This window comes from Sebastes fasciatus, chromosome 8, assembly GCF_043250625.1.
Source record: "Sebastes fasciatus isolate fSebFas1 chromosome 8, fSebFas1.pri, whole genome shotgun sequence".
In the NCBI taxonomy this organism is placed as follows: Eukaryota; Metazoa; Chordata; class Actinopteri; order Perciformes; family Sebastidae; genus Sebastes; species Sebastes fasciatus.
The window spans coordinates 32,803,270-32,821,533 of record NC_133802.1 but is presented as its reverse complement, the minus strand read 5'-3'; the positions used below and the strand labels follow the sequence as shown (position 1 = coordinate 32,821,533).

At 38.6% G+C, this 18,264-nt stretch overlaps 1 protein-coding gene across 2 annotated transcripts in view; it reads right to left on the bottom strand.

Moving 5' to 3' along the window:
- The window catches only part of LOC141773280 (TOX high mobility group box family member 2-like), a 117,403-nt gene extending 114,451 nt beyond the window's left edge, over positions 1 to 2,952 (bottom strand). Inside the window, exon 1 of one of the 2 annotated variants that reach the window (XM_074645169.1) lies at positions 2,228 to 2,952. In XM_074645169.1, coding sequence (XP_074501270.1) covers positions 2,228 to 2,332 — 105 coding nt within the window. In that variant the 5' untranslated portion in view covers positions 2,333 to 2,952. The remainder of the gene's footprint in view (positions 1 to 2,227) is intronic. The other variant, XM_074645168.1, reaches the window with a different exon arrangement.
- Positions 2,953 to 18,264: the final 15,312 nt, after the last annotated feature.

Below are 18,264 nucleotides of genomic sequence, written 5' to 3'. Positions count from 1 at the left end.
GCATCGCTAGTGAAGGTAGTTAGTGTTACACGTGTGATGACGGCAAATTATACCTCCCCTTGTGGAAAAGAGTCCCCCACTCCCCCTCAAGCAATGGGAGTTTCAATAATTCAAATGAAACACTTGTAAATTTTCAAGGGGGGGCGCCACACTTTTTGTATCGGTGACAGTTAGTTAGTGTCACTTTCCTCCCCCTTTGTGAAAGTACTTTATATATCATCTTTGTTTCCAGGATCCGTGCTGTGTGCGGATATCAGCATATTCTTGCGATTATCCGCATGGAGGATGATCCTAATTCGCTTGACCTACAAAAAAAGATAGCCTGTGCGTGCGGAGGAGACGGTTATATGAGCCCCATTTAGGGTGTCACAGGTGCCTTTTTATCAGTAAATGTTTTATATTGACTTCTTATTTCATCTGTTTTTTTCGCACTCAAACAATCTGACCACAGATTATCATCTTTTTTTTTCTTTTTTTTTAAGATCTAAATTGGGAGATGATCTTTTCGGTTGATTACTGGAATGTTCCGTTCGGTTACAGACACTTTCCACTTTGCCCACACAGTGAAAGAAACAAACATCCCCAACTCTGCATATCATTCCCCCGTCATTGTCATAACCTGAAAGACGTCTTTTCAAGCTAAAGAACTGCGTCTCTATCTGCAGCAGCAGCAGGTCAACATCCAGAGCCTGTTGATTTGTAATATTCCAGCCACGGTAAGACAATAATTCAGTGATTGGAGAAGGCTGAGATGCTGCTAACGCTAGTGGAAGTCTGTTAATTAAACTAGGGATGCACAGATCTGACTTTTTCCAGTCCCGATACCGATACCTGGACTTTGGGTATTGGCTGATAACCGAGTACCGATCCGATAACAGTGTTTTAATTAATAAGCTGTTTGCCTTACTGTGTGGAAGTAGCTGGGATTATTCTGTTATGTGTGAAGGAAACATCAGGCTTGGCTTAAACGTCGCTTTAAAACAAAATGTAACAAATAAATATAAATTTCCTGAATTGTTATTAATCATTAAAATAATAAATCATGCACCAGCAACTTTGTAAAAAATCTTCAAAATTATTACAATTCAAGTGTAAACCTTTTTAATGCAGCAACAAATTGTTCAAAACTTAAACAGGAATTCAAATTTCAGTATATAATGTATATAAACATAGATCGGCCTCATTGTCACGATACCCGATCCACACTATTTGAGTCCCGATATCCGATCCGGTATCGGTGCATCCTTAAATTAAACAGTTTAATATAGTTTTCTTAGTATTTCCACATGTGTTTGTGGTACTTGTTAGTTACTTTGTGGTGTTTTTTTGTATCTCTTATGGCACTACATTAAGCTCTCCCTCGGTTATTTATAACAGGATTACCAAGCAGCAAAGGGATGATTATTTGTTGCAAAATGTCAAACTGCAAAAAAAAAATACTCATAATGCTGTTTTAAATGCCACCTGCATGTGCACACTTGCAATGTGGAGTCAGTGCAGGTCAAACAAGCCCAAAAAGAAGCCGGCGGGGTGTCAAAACTGAGAGAGAAGAAAAAGAGAGTGATAAGTTTGTACCAGCCAGCCCTTCTGTGGTTTCTCCTTACAAAGTAATTAACAGTACATTACTGGCACACATCCATTTAATCGTTGAACTCCCAGTGGAAAAAAAAAAGCATGTAAGCTATATAAGAAATCATTGAGAGGGAAGATAATGTTGGAGGTTGGAGAGCAGCAGAGTGGTGGTGGTGGTGGGGCAGTATGGATTCTATACAGCCTCTGGTATTCCACATGGGGTGGGACACTTTAATGCCAGCTTTGTGTGCAGAACACAACTGCACAATCTCCCCATGAGGGAAATAACATAATAACCATGTTGGTTTAGAGGGGGGAAAAAAGTTCTTTCAACAGCAAAATAGAATGATTGCAGGGTTTAAAGTAGCAGTGAAAACGCAGCCAGACTGAATTAAAAACCTCCTTAAAGGTCACTTTAAGGAGGTCACTTGGTGGATCTTGTTGGGTATCTAAACTATGGTGTACGGTCTAAAACCTGCTCTATATATAAAGCGTCTCGAGATAACTTCTGTTATGATTTGACGCTATATAAAAATAAATTGAATTGACTTTTATTTGCTGACACTTGTGCGTTTTTTTGATGGAGAGGTGCGCGTTTTGGACGATAAAAAAAAGCATGCATAGAGAAGACAGGTGATTTTTATTATTTATTTACCTTGTTCGAGTGGTAATAGTCCAAGGAGCTCAGACAACTTGGATCAGTCGGTAGGGAGCATGAACCCACATTAGCTGGAGGCGCAGGATAAAATCTCACGTCCATCTCAGGTTGTGCGAGACTGAAGGCATGAAAATCACTTTCAGCGTCTTTTGACTTCACTATTGTCTCAGCAAAAAACACGCACACTGCTGGAGCAACAACAACACACACACAAAAAAAAGAAAAAGAAAAGAAGTGGGGGAGTTTTTTTTTACTCGGTACTCTTCTTCCCTCACATCCGTTTGCAGCCGAACTTCGGCACCAACTCTTCTTGGTGGAGATGCGCACAGTCCTCCTCCTCCTCCTCTTCCTCCTCTTCCTCACAGAGCCCTGCAGCCGGGATGCGAAACACTCACTTCACTCAACGCAGAGAGAGCAAAAAATGCATGCATTCACACGTGTTTGGCAAAAACTATCCTCGTTGTTCCAGAACAAATGAAAACCTCCAACTTAGATCCTCTCTTTCTTAGCTCTTTTGTGCAGCCTGTGTTGTTTCCTCCTCTCAGGACTCCACGCAGCAGGCTTTGTTATGGAGGTGCATATTCTTGCATTGGTTCCAGTACAGAAGTGGTCTGTGGACTTCCCTCTGCCATGCGACCTCTGCCGATAATAAACGGGAGAGAGGAACGGAGGGAGAGAAAAGGGGGAGGGGAGATTGGTGGCTGCCTTGGCAACCGCTCTCCTTTCTGCAACTGCGCGCTTCTGATTAGCTGCAAATGTAGTAGTGTGCACGGCTGTGCATTAGAAAAGCGCACTCTGCTTCCATCAGGGCTTCATAAAGGCTTCCATTTGGGTTATTGTGCCAAGGCAAAGGGATAGGGAGGAGGTTGCATCGAATCTCTCTGTAGTTATGTATTTATTTTATTTTGCATTTTTGCATTTTGCATGACTACAACCTGGATGTCGACATCACCTGATTATACAGAAACCTATGACAGCATATACAGCCTCAGGCAGTGAGCACTTACTGTAATGCATAAAGCAAAAAGGACATTCTGCCAGATATTTAGTTCTTATAAAGAATATAAAAAGAGTTACGATTTTTGAAAAGTACATTTCAATCATCATAAAGTTGTTTTTGTCTCCAGTTTTAGTGTTATTTTAATTAAAACTTTACCTTTATTTACCTTAATAGTAGGGCTGTCAGTCAATTAAAATACATTTGGATTATTGTGCCAAGGCAAGGGATGGGAGGAGGTTGCACCGAGTCTCTCTGTAGTTTCCAACATGTATTTATGTATTTTTTTATTTTTTGCATTTGCATGACTACAACCTATACATAAACCTATGACAGCATATACAGCCTCAGGCAGTGAGCACCTGGATAGGCCTCTCATTTTTTTACTGTAATGCATAAAGCAAAAAGGACATTCCGCCAGGTATTTCATTTCTTATAAAGAATATAAAAAGAGTTTATGATTTTAAAAAAACTACATTTCAATCATCATAAAGTTGTTTTTGTCTCCAGTTGTGCTTGCATTTTAAGTTTTAGTGTTATTTTAATTAAAACTTTACCTTTATTTACCTTAATAGTAGGGCTGTCAGTCAATTAAAATACATTTAGGTTATTGTGCCAAGGTAAGGGATGGGAGGAGGTTGCATCAAGTCTCTCTGTAGTTTCCAACATGAATTTATGTATTTATGCATTTTTGCATTTTGCATGACTACAACCTGGATCACCTGATTATACATAAACCTATGACAGCATATACAGCCTGTACAGCACATACAGCATATACTGTAATGCTTAAAGCAACAAAAAGGACATTCTGCCAGATATTTAATTCTTATAAAGAATATAAAAAGAGTTTAACCGGTGTTATGATTTTTCAAAACTACATTTCAATCATCATAAAGTTGTTTTTTTCTCCAGATGTGCTTGCATTTTAAGTTTTAGTTTTATTTTAATTAAAACTTTACCTTTATTTACCTTAATAGTAGGGCTGTCAGTCAATTAAAATACATTTAGGTTATTGTGCCAAGGCAAGGGATGAGAGGAGGTTGCACCGAGTCTTTCTGTAGTTCTGCAACATGTATTTATGTATTTTTACATTTTTGCATTTTGCATGACTACAACTTGGATGTCGACATCATCTGATTATACAGAAACCTATGACAGCATATACAGCCTCAGGCAGTGAGCACTTGGATAGGCCTCTCATTTTTTACTGTAATGCAATAAAGCAAAAGGACATTCTGCCAGATATTTAATTCTTATAAAGAATATAAAAAGAGTTTAACCGGTGTTATGATTTTTGAAAAGTACATTTCAATCATCATAAAGTTGTTTTTGTCTCTTGTTGTGCTTGCATTTTAAGTTTTACTGTTTTTTTAATTAAAACTTTACCTTTATCTACCTTAATAGTAGGGCTGTCAGTCAATTAAAATATTTAATTGCAAATTAATCACACATATCTGTTCAAAATGTATCTTAAAGGGAGATTTGTCAAGTATTTAATACTCTTATCAACATGGGAGTGGACAAATATGCTGCTTTATGCAAATGTCTGTATATATTTATTATTGTAAATCAATTAACAACACAAAACAATGACAGATATTGTCCAGAAACCCTCACAGGTACTGCATTTAGCATAAAACAATATGCTCAAATCATAACATAGCAAACTGCAGCCCAACAGGCAACAACAGCTGTCAGAGTGTCAGTGTGCTGACTTGACTATGACTTGACCCCAAACTGCATGTGATTATCATAAAGTGGGCATGTCTGTAAAGGGGAGACTCGTGGGTACCCATAGAACCCATTTTCATTCACACATCTTGAGGTCAGAGGTCAAGGGACCCCTTTGAAAATGGTCATGACAGTTTTTCCTCGCCAAAATTTAGCGCGAGTTTGGAGCGTTATTTAACCTCCTTCATAACAAGCTAGTATGACATGGTTGGTACCGATAGATTCTTCAGATTTTTTAGTTTCATATGATACCAGTATCTTCACTCTCGCTTTAAAACTGAGCCCACAACAACCTAAAAGTTGCGTTAATGTGTTAAAGAAATATTTACAGCCCTACTTTATATACTTTACATACTGTTTTACAACTGTTACACCTCTGTTTATATATATACACACACATATTTATTACTTCTCTATACATGCTACATTCCTGTCTACACCTCTGTATATATGTATTTTTAGTATTTCTAATTATTACATACTACATTCCTGTTTACATTCAGTTTTCCATCTGAAATACTGTCGTCAACTAAATTACAAATTTACATTTACGTTACTATTTTATATTTACTTTATGTTTATTTCTAAGCGCAATATTTTAATTGCACTATTTTATGCCTTAGATTATCATTTTACTTTTACTTGTATGAATCATCCTTTTTTATATATATATTTTATAAGCATTGTTGAAGGAAGCTGATTTTTATTGACAATTAGTGCTTTGCTGGAATTGACAAATGACAAATAAACAATCTCGAAGTTCAAAAAAATACAAGAAACTGTCACATTAAAGCCGTAATGTTAACCTCACAGAACAATGCAGAGCAAAACAAAAGTGAAGAAACAAAAAGAAATGACTGAAACGTCTGTGTGTGTGTGGGTGAGGAAGCTGCTGCACGTTATGACCTTATGATCTGATACGTAGAGCACTTTAATGATGTTCTGTTGTTGTTGTTGTTGACCGTAGTGTTATAGTTGTTGCTGTATGACACGGGATGAATTTCCAAAAGGACTAATTAATATCTTTCTACAATGATCACTTTTAAAAAGTGTGTGCGTGATATGGTATGCTGCTCGGGGGATGGAGGGCACTACAATATGTACGAGGAGGTTTAATCTTGTATTGCCGTACAGTTGCAAATGTGCGTGGAGAGAGAGAAGCCGGGGCTGCGAGAGCTGCCTTCTGACAGCTCACTGAATGTGATGGATAGCACACCCTTGCCCTGTGATGTGCATGCACATTTGATGTTGAAATGGCCTATCCATGGGACCATTGTCTTTCAATCATGTCAAGGCAAAGTACAGAACGGAGCACATTTTCTGCTGCCTGGCGTTATTACTATGCCACAGTTTACAGCACAATCCATACACCCTGCTGCTGCCTCCCTGCACAGAAATATTCTCTATTCTCCCGCGTTTAAAGATAGCTAATTTGATCTGTTTTTAGGATGCATCAGCATTAAAACGGTGATCCTCTTTATCACTCCTTAACCGTGTTGCAGACAGGCTTTCATTAAGTGAACCTGGATGTGAATAGAGAAGAATGTAACACCGAGAAGGGTACAATTGTTTTTACACAAACCGTGACAGCGGCATCTGCCCACTGCTGCAGCTCTTATGTTCCCAACCTTCACAAAATGTATAAAGCTGGTCATTACTTCAGCAGGTCTATTATGTTACAGTGCAACCTCTTTATTTTACAGAAGGGGTGCCTACGCCACTCTCCCCAGGCCCGGCACACGGAGGGTTAACCACATGGCCCGGTGCCATGGCTTCATGGGAATGGAATGTGGAGTGCTGTGTGTGCAGGGCTCCTTTCCCAGCATCCCTCACTGCCCAGGCGCATGCTAATGATCAGTATTATTGAGGCACAATTGATGGGCTAGCAACCAAACAAGAGAAACTAATTACTACTAAGGCTTTATTGTCCTTTAATTACTGAAGCTCTATGGCAATTAGTGCTGCACAAAGACACAGCCCTACTTTAATCTCAAATAAAAATGTGATGCAGATGAAAAAATTTGGAAGATGAAAGGTAGATAAGATAATTTGGCTTTCGGTTCGTTCTGCAGAGACGATGGCTGATTTGAGGAAAGCGTGGGAGAACAAAAGAACTGCTGAGGGTTGTGCTAATTTCAACCGAAAAAATCATCTCAAAACAGAATCTGCACGTGATAGTTCTGTGACCTTGGTTAGCTAAATCCTCCCAAAAAAAAAACAACTGAATGCTGAACATGTCTTTCCCAAAGTTACAGTAGAAAACAGTAACAGTTCATGATGTCATTAAATGATGACTGCTATTACAATCAAGAACTTAGTAGAGTCACGCTCTGGTTGTTTTACACCCACATGAAGTTCATTTCATACTACAGAGCAAACTGTATGGTATGTACTGGTACAGTATGGGCAGCTCCAGCTCTATAGCATCCATAGCTGCTGTGTACATTCCTGAGAAAACACAGTTTACGTTGTGCTACATCTGATGTTTCTCAAGGATAGCTGACCTTATTTACTCGAACATTACTGTGCTTTTTAACCCTCCAAAGCCGTGATCTTAGGTTAAGCTCTGTATCCGTATCATTGTTTAAAGGAGGATCTATTAGCAAGTGGAATATAATATTCATGACTATGTTTTCTTCAGTGTATGATCACCTGAAACTAAGAATCATTGTGTTTTCGTTAGCTTAGAATGAGCCCTTCATATCTACATAGGGAGCAGGTCCTCTTCACGGAGTCCACCATGTTGCTACAGTAGCCCAAAACGGACAAAACAAACTCTGGCTCTAGAGAGAGACTTTTGTGTTCTCCGACACGCTTGTGAAACTGTGGTAACGTGAGCCGCAGAGTGCTAAACAGGACACTCTTAACATACTTCACACCACAGGTAGCTGACGATTGTCGGGAGGAGGAAATCGGGTCCAAAATCAGCTTGATTCTCGTATAATGTGTACCCGGCATTAGTGGCTAGATGCACCCTCTGCATTCACTTCAAACTTTTCAAACTTTTGAAAGTATCACAACCTTTTTAAACATCATTAGTCCTGATTTATGCATCATTAAAGCAGTTTCAAAACATTAAGTAATCACCGTACAACGTATCTTGAAGTTACATGTGTCCCTGTGCTGTTGGCCTCTATGCATTAGTGAGACCTTCATAAACAATTACGTCACCGATTTGCACTCATAATCAATTCAATAATTGCCCTTCAAGTCTCTCTCTCTATATATATATATATATACAGTATACACAATCGTATATAGATAATTGCTGATCAATTTTGCAAACCACTCAAACACAATGCAAAGTGGATTGCTAGTTTAAAAGCCTGTTAAGGACAACTAGAAACACTTACTTTAAGCTGACCTCATTAATACCGGTGAGACAAGTCCAAGGTTTAATTGCTTATCTTATTGATCGCAACTACCATTGCTTTTTTTGTTGTTGTTTGTTTTAATTGATATAGCCATGTATTCTTCTTTTATTACTGTTTGGTTTTAGTTCCTTGGCACCATTTAAAATGAGGGTTTTCCTTCAGCGTACTTTCTGAGGTTTTAAAGGGGACATATCGTGCTCATTTTCAGGTTCATACATGTATTTTGGGTTTCTACTAGAACATATTTACATGCTTTAATGTTCAAAAAACACATTATTTTTCTCAGACTGTCTGTCTGAATATACCTGTATTCACCCTCTGTCTAAAAGGCTCCGTTTTAGCGCCTGTCTCTTTAAGAGAAAAAGCCCAGTCTGCTCTGACTGGGTGGTCTTATTTCACAGTTTGTGGGTTGATAGTTACTCCAGATGTGTGAACACAAGCTCTGAAAAGTGAGTTTTTCATGATATGTCCCCTTTAAATAAAATAAAACAAAACAACAGACAACTTCTGATCTGCACTAGCTAACAAATAATTATTAAATCAATTTCAATTTATTTTTATATAGCGTCAAATCATAACAGAAGTAATCTCAAGACGCTTTTCATATAGATCAGGTCTAGACCGTACTTTATACAATTATAAGATTAATCTACATAGAGCTGGTGTAAACATTTCTAGATAGTTTCACTGATGGTTTAATTAATTCAGTTATTTTAAAAACATTTATTTAATCAGAAATGCTAGTAAAAAAAAAAGTTAATCTGATGGCCTGGTACAACATATCTTCATACAACGGTTCGTATGTTATCTTTTTATTTTTCGTGTGTTTTCTTACGAATGTACGGGGTACGAACACCGATCTCCTAGGTGAAAGTCCAGTGTTTTTGGATCCATCCATCCACCCCGACCTCCTTCCTGTACAGCGTTTGTCACTCTTTATACTTCCTGGCTCACAATTACATTACATTTTGTGGGATATGTACGAATTACAGTGCATTACGTTTCGTAGGTATAGCTACGAACTGTGTACGAGAACATCCCGGGTCAGTGTATCTTTTGGGCATTCGATTTTCCTTTCACAAAAGGATATTAAAATACAAAAAAATTAGTGGTTATTTGATTTTCATTTTAAAATACAAAAAATAAAATTGAATTATAAGGCGTTTTTCTTTATCAGGGTTAAAAAGGGAAGAACTAAACTTAAAAAACGGGTTGAAAAAACGCCTGTTTTTTCGTATTCTGCGACAAGAAGTTGCGTAAGAGCGCTTATTATGCATACGGTCGGTGCTGAAAAAGTCCTCTTATAATGAAATAAATAAATAGAATATAAACCAGAAACTAGCAGCTCACAGAGGACAACAGGGAGCATAAAATTGAAAACAATAAAGACAGAGACAGTGAAGTAGTCCAAGCTTCACCATTTCACCTTGACTCATTGACTATAAGACAACAACACAGCAAATCATTTAGTTTATCAACATTTTCCATCGATGGAGGCTCAACTAAGTGTAACTAACTAACACTTTTTTCTAATATTGAGCCGTCTAATAGTCAGCTGCCTCACACGGTGCTGTACACAAAAGAAGGAAATGACATAAGGTTTTAGTGTGTAGGTGTTACAGACATTCAAAAGAAATGTGGTTTTTAATTCCTTCCTGTGACGCACTTGTGATGCAGTTATGCCAAACTTGTTAATATTATTAGAGTATTATAAACTCAGTGAACAGCCCAACACATTGTTTTGTATTATAACTCTTATCAGTAGCAGTTTGCATATTTGTTAATGCAGATATACTTATTTTTATGATGTGATCTGAGTTACAAAAAAAAGTAAAGAGATGGACAGAATGATCCAGCTGTTGGATGTGTTGACAGTAAATAACAACAGATGACAAAAACTCAGTAGAACCAGTTTTTGTTTTTGATGCACACGACACACCCAGAGAAGTGCAGGACATGTTGTACTTTGTTTAACTATCTTGTATTTAGCATAATTTGATCTGTTCATGCAAACTGTACGCCTGAGGCAGCTATGGTGAGGTACATGCAAAATTACTGTATACGATTATTGTTTAAACTCGCTCTGACTATGTTGCTCTCACTCAACCGATTATAAAAACACAACCAAAAATTATTAGTCAGTCATTCATATAATAGATGAATATACGTTACAATATAGTACGTTACAATTTATGTCACAATATAAAGACTCAGCACTACGGTGGTGGAAGTATGAAGAAGTATAGTGTTGAGGTGTATAAAAAGTACCTTGCACAGTGTTCTGTTTATTACTAACTTGAACTGCGTGTCCCATTGAGTTGTTTTTATTACTAACCTGCCTGTGGTTGTACCTGTCGTCTCAGGGACAAGAGATAATTGTCAAAGATCGTTCATTAACTGAGAATCAACATTCATTTATTGAGAATAATTTCACTGCCCCCCTTTGAAGGTGGTTAAAGGTAGGGTCGGTAATGTTGTGAAACTAGCAGGAGTAGATATGAAGGACTCATTCTAAGCTAACGAAAGCACGACAATTCTTAGTTTCAGGTGATTATACACTAATGAAAACACAGTTATTACCTTCGCCAAGGCAGAAGGCCTAGGAAGGAGGTTATGTTTTCACCAGTGTTGGTTTGTTGGTTTGTTGGTTTGTCTGTTAGCATGATTACTCCAAAAGTCTTTGATGGATTTAAATGAAATATTTTGGAGGTGTGGGGTGTGGCACAATGAACAATCCATTACATTTTGGTGGCGATCCTGAATATTATCCGGATATATAATATAATTTTTTTTTAATAACTCCGCTCAGCCTGTGCATTAACACCACAGGCTTTAAGACATGCGCAGTGTAACTGATGACACGACACCCTGCCTCTTTCCTTCTGCCTGCAGAGAGAGAGAGCAGGGGATTGAGGGAGGAGGGGGACAACTGTAGATTCTGCGTTTTTTCACATTAAACTCGATGAAATTACAGTTGAGTTTGACCAAAGTTCACCTAGTGATTGTTGGAAAGAGTAACGACGACGGTTTAGGTTTTATTTTGTTTCCAGTTTGAATGAAGTGTTTTACGATGCTCCGCTACGTACAGCTGATCTAAACATAAACAAAAACACACGTGGATGATGGTGCAAGATGCACGGAGAGTGGGGGGCAATCGTACTCGGGCAGCTTGGCGGAGGTCTGCGCTCCCCGAGTGCCATTCTAGTTAATATTAAATTCAATTTCTGATAATAGATCACCTGAAATGTTACACACTGTTCCTTTAAAAAGTAAAAATATATTAAAAAAAACATGACCTGCTGCTGTTGCAATAAGTTAAGTTATCAGGACTTGCAAGATTTTGAATCTCAAAATCACCTTAGGGGAAACTTGAGGTTAATTTTCTGGCCCAGCTTGCTGACCTTTGACCCCTGTGCCACGTTGCCCTGACCCTGCTTGTCTCAGCAGGGCATGGGAACCAGCAGTGTGTCAACAATCTGATCCATAAGAGCACAAACAGCAGTTTAAGATAATGATTCCACGGGATCATTCATTTCCTCGAAGACAAAAGTTGTAATTTTCCATTTTTTTGGTGATTTAAACTGCGGTAATACAGCGTGAAACACAAGCCAGCCTCTTCTTCCTCACAGACTCCTGTTGGAGTAGATGCAGCGATCCTATAACGTCCTCAGTGCAGCTCTGCAGACAAGGAGGTCGTGACCTAGTTTCCCCTAGAGGTCAGCTCCCATACTCTGTTGCAGGAGCCTCTGACATCTGAACTACTAAAACATTATGCCCATGTATGGTTTCTCTTGATTTATTCCATACATGGAAAACGCTGACTTGCTCCCTAACAGAAGTCAGATACAGTACGTTACGCCCGTAAACCTCAGCAGTGCAGTGAAGAAAAAATGCCGGGGTATTATTTGACTGACATCATGTCCTCATTGTGTCATCCACCTTGCAAATCAGCCTGAAGCATAATTAAGGAAAATCACCACAGGGCTTACATGCATTGACTCTTGATTTGGTTAAAGAGACGTGTATACCTTTCCCCCCCGCCCCCCCTCTGCATGAAGGGCTGCAGGAAGACAGAGGAGCTCAGTGAGAAAGAGAGCAGACTTGTCAGTCTGACCACGTTTCATTTAGCACTTCATTTCAAGGAAATTCTAGAGACTCTTCTAATTGCCTATAGCATTTCATCTCTCATTTGGGGGGAAGAATGTATTGCAGTCTGCAGGAGCTTAGCTCAGTGTTTTCATATCATTAAAAAGGCCAACATTTGCACATGCTGATAATGTCAAGTGAAAGTTAAAGTTTTAACACTGTATAAAAAAAACAGAGTGTGTGTGTGTTGTTTTGATTGCCAGTGTTTGGTATGCGTGACCAAAACAAGTCGGTGACATTTGCCGCAGATTTTTTTTTTGCATTTTGCATACAATTTATCTACATGCATGTGTCGGAAAACAGCACCTATTCTTATTCAACGAGACACATGGCATCATTTGCCAGTGAAAAATTGTTTGTCATTCAAGCGGAGTCATTCCTATATAAAGAAATCCAAGCATCCAATCACGGTCCCTTTCAGATGAGCAATTATGATTCTTTTTGAGTAGCTCAAATTATAGATGTTTTTACCAATGAGGGATGAAAAAAAAAGAAAAAAGAAAAATGAGGCTAATTTGAATTCCGTCATCTTTTTAATGTGACCTAACAGCAATAACAAGCATTAAATGCATTTTATTTCCCCGTGACTGCACATTTGTGGAATTTATTTGGTCAGAAGTCAACATTTTATTTTATTTTTCCAGGAGCTGTTAACCTTCACAGTAAACTGATGTTTATGCAGATGTGCAGATACGATACGAGCATCGTTTTCTGTAAAAAAAAACATTTTCCATTTTCACTCTGTCGAAGTGGAGAAATGCAGATCCTGTTTAATCTCTATCATGCATGCTGGTGAAACAATGCTTTTGCTTCTCATGTTCCATCCACTGATTAAATGAAGCATACTTGATCTTTATCTGGGTTGAAGGATGATGCCTGCGCTGCCCTCTATCCAGCTCCTGTAGGCTGTGAAATAAGAAATATGATAGAAAGATACATTTATTGCAGACATTGAGATGGTTCGTATGGCCTCAAATCTGCAGATGAACTCTGAGAGAGTTTTATTTAATCCAAAACATTTACTGGATGTTAAATTTCACCTCAAATATACATAATTTACTGGGAGATAAAGGACACAAAAACTATCAATTATAACATACTAGTTGTTGATCGTTTGCTAAACCCCGCCCCTGAACCACAGTTGTCCAATCATAGCAACAGTAACTAGGCACAGTGGGCGGCTATATCCTGCTCTTTATTGGGTTTGAGGAAGTTTACACTTCAGCAAACCGCAGCCGCACTCGTTATAGAGTCACATTCACCAAACGCATTATTTAAAACCTTCTCTTTTGAAACATTAAAAGGGAAACATACTCCAAAAGCATATATCTGACCTCTGTATGCTGAGCACCCAAACAGGGTTATGTTAGGATCATACTTAAAATGTTCAATTATCAAAAATACTGGATGTTAAAGGGATATTTCACCTAAACATATACAGTATATATATAATTTGATGGATTATAGAGGAACATTTCACCCTGATATTGTTAATCATCAAATATAGTGTATGTTTGATATTCATCTTAAAAGAACAGTGTGTAACATTTCAGGTGATCTATTAGCAGAAAAAGTTGAATGTAATATTCATAACTATATTTTCATTAGTGTATAATCACCTAAAACTAAGAATTAGCTCATGTTGAGCCCTTCATATCTACATAGGGAGCAGGTCCTCTTCATGAAGTCCGCCATGTTGCTCCGCCATGTTTCTACAGTAGCCCAGAACGGAAAAAACAAACACTGGCTCTAGAGAGAGACTTTCGTGCTTTTTATGTTACCTGAAGGCCACCGTAGTTCTCCGACACGCTTGTCAAACTGCGGTAACGTGAGGCGTGCAAAACCGTGGTACCGCCAGCTGCCGTCTGACTTCAGTTGCTCCTAAAGTAGTCCTATTATGTTTAAGATTACCTCTGAGCGAGGCGAAGGGCTCACGTTACCGCAGTCTTGGAAAGGGAGGAGTGAGCGGAGGGGTATTCAGTTGGTTGCAATCTGCAACACCACTAGATGATGACAAATCCTACACACTGTACCTTTAATTACTGGGTGGTAATATTATAAATCAACATCATTTTTTTCGTCATTTGAAGTCTGAAGAACCGCATGAAGAAGTTTATTTTTGTATTTATTTATACAGCTTCTAAATGTGGCCGCCATTTTAAGGCCACTTTATTGTCATTTCTATTTCATCACTTGTGTCAAAATTTCTTAGAGAAAACTGTATGAGAGTATTGTTGAGCACATTGGAACACATTGGTTGAGCAGATTTATAGATTTTTTAACATGTTTTGATAATTCTTTGCAGGTGTTGAAATGTTTTTGTTTTTTTACCACCGCTAAGGCCAAGGGCCTTGAAGGCCTTGTGGGTTTGTTTGTTTGTCTGTTAGCAGGATTACTCCAAAAGACCGCGATGGATTTGAATGAAGTTCTTTGGAGGGGTGGTGTGTGTCACAATGAACAATCGATTAGATTTTGGTGGCGGTTCGGACCATGATCCGGATTCAGGATTTTTTTTAAGGATTCTGATCAGCCAGAACATTAAGACCTGGGTATGGGTATAACACATGCGCAGTGTAACTGATGGCACGTTGATGGCGCGTTCATGACGCGTGACCCCGCCTTCTTCTTTCAGAGAGAGAGCGTGGGTTGGAGGGAGGGGGGGACCACTGTAGATTCTGCATTTTTTCACATTAAAATCGCTGAAATTACAGTCGAGTTCGACCAAAGCACACTTGGTGATTGTTGGAAAGAGTAACGACGACGGTTTTAGGTGAGTTTTACTTTATTTCTGTCCAGTTTAAATGAAGTGTTTTACGATGCTCCGCTACGTACAACTGATCTCAACATAAACAAAAATACAAGTGGATGATGGCGCAAGCTGAACGGAGAGGGGGGGAGGCAATCGTACTCGGGCACCTTGGCGGAGGTCTGCGCTCTCCCAGTGCCATTCTAGTTGGAACAATGGACTTTATCAGAAGTAACCATTAATGTTGGGACCTCAACAAAACAAAATGATTCTCTAATTCTTTGGTTGAATATCCCTTTAATCGGAAAGATTACACAACCTGAGACAGGCCTCATTCTGAGAAAGAGTATTTTGTCTGTCAAAATCCCAGTAAAACCCTTCACTCTAAATATATTTATCTTTTTACTGAAATTTCAGTGAGAGAAACTAAAATTAATCTTTTTCCAACAGACATCTGAGTACAGAATGAATTTAATATTTAACTCATAATTCAAGACTATGTTCCAAATGCCTTCTCACCTCGGCTTTATAAAGGGATAAATCACATTAAAATCTCTCTCTATGAGTGGATTCATGTGGTGAGAAATGTCGGTGATTACAAGATACTATTATATGCAGAAAAATGTGTTTCATGGTCAAATTCCTATAAAAATCTCATGCTTGTAATATATCTGACAAAGTATTGCAATTTCCCACTAAGTGAGCATCAGTGTCATTGTGCAGTGACTTATTGCACACTTCCTCGGTCGTGTCTAGAAGGTAACCCCCAAGTTGTGAAAACTAGGGATGCAGCGATCTGACTTTTTCAGTCCCGATAGTGATATCTGGACTTTGGGTATCGGCTGATACAGAGTACCGATCCGATACCAGTGTTTAGTTAATAATCTGTATGCATCACTGTGTGGAAGTGACTGGGATCATTCTGTTATGAGTAAGGCAACATCTGACTTGACTTAAACATTGCTTTACCAACTTTGTAAAACAAAATGTGACAAATAAATGCATATGAATTCATTGAATTGTTAATTATTCTTAAAATAATAAATCGCCAGCAACTCGGTAAAAAAATCTTCTAAATTAACAGGAATTATAGTTCAAGTGTAAACCTTTTTAATGCAGCAACAAATTGGTCAAAACATAAATAGGAACTAAAATTCCAGTATATGATATATATAGTATATAAACATAGAATTGAATTGAATAGATCGGCCCCATTATCACAGTTAACCGATCCAGCTATTTGAGTCAGTATCAGCCCGATATCCAATCCGGTATACGTGCATGCCTAGCGAAAACATGCAAAAACTCTTGCGAGACTCGCTGCCCAACGACCCATCCTAACCTTAAAGGTCCCATATTGTAAAAAGTACGATTTTCATGTCTTTTATATTATAAAGCAGGTTTAAGTGCTATATAAATACTGTGAAAGTATCAAAGCGCTCAATATACAGAGAAATACACACAGCCCGTATTCAGAAATTGTGCGTTTGAACCAAGCCGTTAGGATTTCTGTCCATTTGTGATGTCACAAATCTACAATATTTAGACCATTACATGGTTTTAAACATTCTAAATGTGTCCCAGGTTAATCCTGATTGCAGTGGATGTAAATAACATCAGCTGACAGGAAGTAAACATGGACCCAAACTGTTGCCTAGCAACACAATTCCGTTGCAATTCCGTTGAAATGCACTAAAACGTTTCAGACAGAGGGTAAATACAGGTATATTCAGACAGATCGTATGAGGAAAATAAAGTTTTTTTTGAACATTACAGCATGTAAACATGTTCTAGTAGAAACACAAAATACAAGTATGAACCTAAAATGAGCACGACATGGGACCTTTAACCATTCGAGGTCAATGCCTAACTTTAAAGGGCGGTTCCATCTGTGTTCTGTTTTTTTCCACTCAGCCGTTACAAAAAGCTGTGACATACAGTAGGTTACCAAAGTAAGCTAATTGAAGCTAATCAATAAGGTTATGAATAATGTGAACGCTAGCACCAGCTGAGTCAACGCTAGCTGTTCTAAGTTTGAAAATAACTGGGGTTGTATGTATACTCCTGCGTTCTGAGAGGTAAAATTACTGTTTTAGTGAATTGAGTCTGATCTTGTCTTGAAGACCGCGATATATAACTGCTTCAGTTCCCCATCAGAACGGGCTGTCTGACGGCGAGGTAAAGCGGCTGTGGACGGGATCTGTGTACGGTATATTTAGAATAGTTTCCCCGCTTTCCTTTGCCATTAAACAACCCTTTCGGACGTGGGACTGAAACTGATCTATCACAGCCTTCAAGTCATTTTACCTCGAGGAACATGGGAGTTGCTGATCTACTGCTGCAGCGATCGGTTAGTTTGTGTTATTGTGTGAATTGCTTTCCTTCCTGTCTGCTTCTCCAAACTGGGAGCACGACGACCGCCATCTAAGTTACTGTATGTAACGTTAATACACCGACTATAAGGATGTAAAAATATACTGTACATGTAGCGGCGTCATCATGCAGAAACCTACGTCAGGTCACGTGGGAAAACGTTTTTAGAAGGGCTTGAAGGGAAAATAGCATTTTGATACTAAAACATATCAAATTTGAGTGTTCAGATTTGAATAAATATACCTGTGAAGCTGTAGAATTATATTAAAAAAATAATAGACCAGCCGTTTAACCATCTTGCAATAGTTTCGCAACTTGGGGGTTACCTTCTAGACACGACCCACTTCTTGTACTGTATGTTTAGAGAGCCAGTCTTGACTCTATATTTCCCCCTCAGTGTTGTGATCTTGTTAATCTCCGCCTCCCCTCTTTTCCTGGCGTTAACCAGCTGGAAGATTTGAAAGAGATGGTTATGCAATTTTGACCTATTGCAGAGAAGGTGCCTGTAGGGAGGCCTGAGTGCCTTATAATGTATAAGCACACTTAGCCGACGGGTTTGGACCTCCATCAGCCTGGAAGGAGTGGCGTTGTTGCACAATGGAAAGCAGGATGGAGAAAAATAGTTTCTCATCGGATCCCTTGAGAGATTGGAGATTAGAGTTTT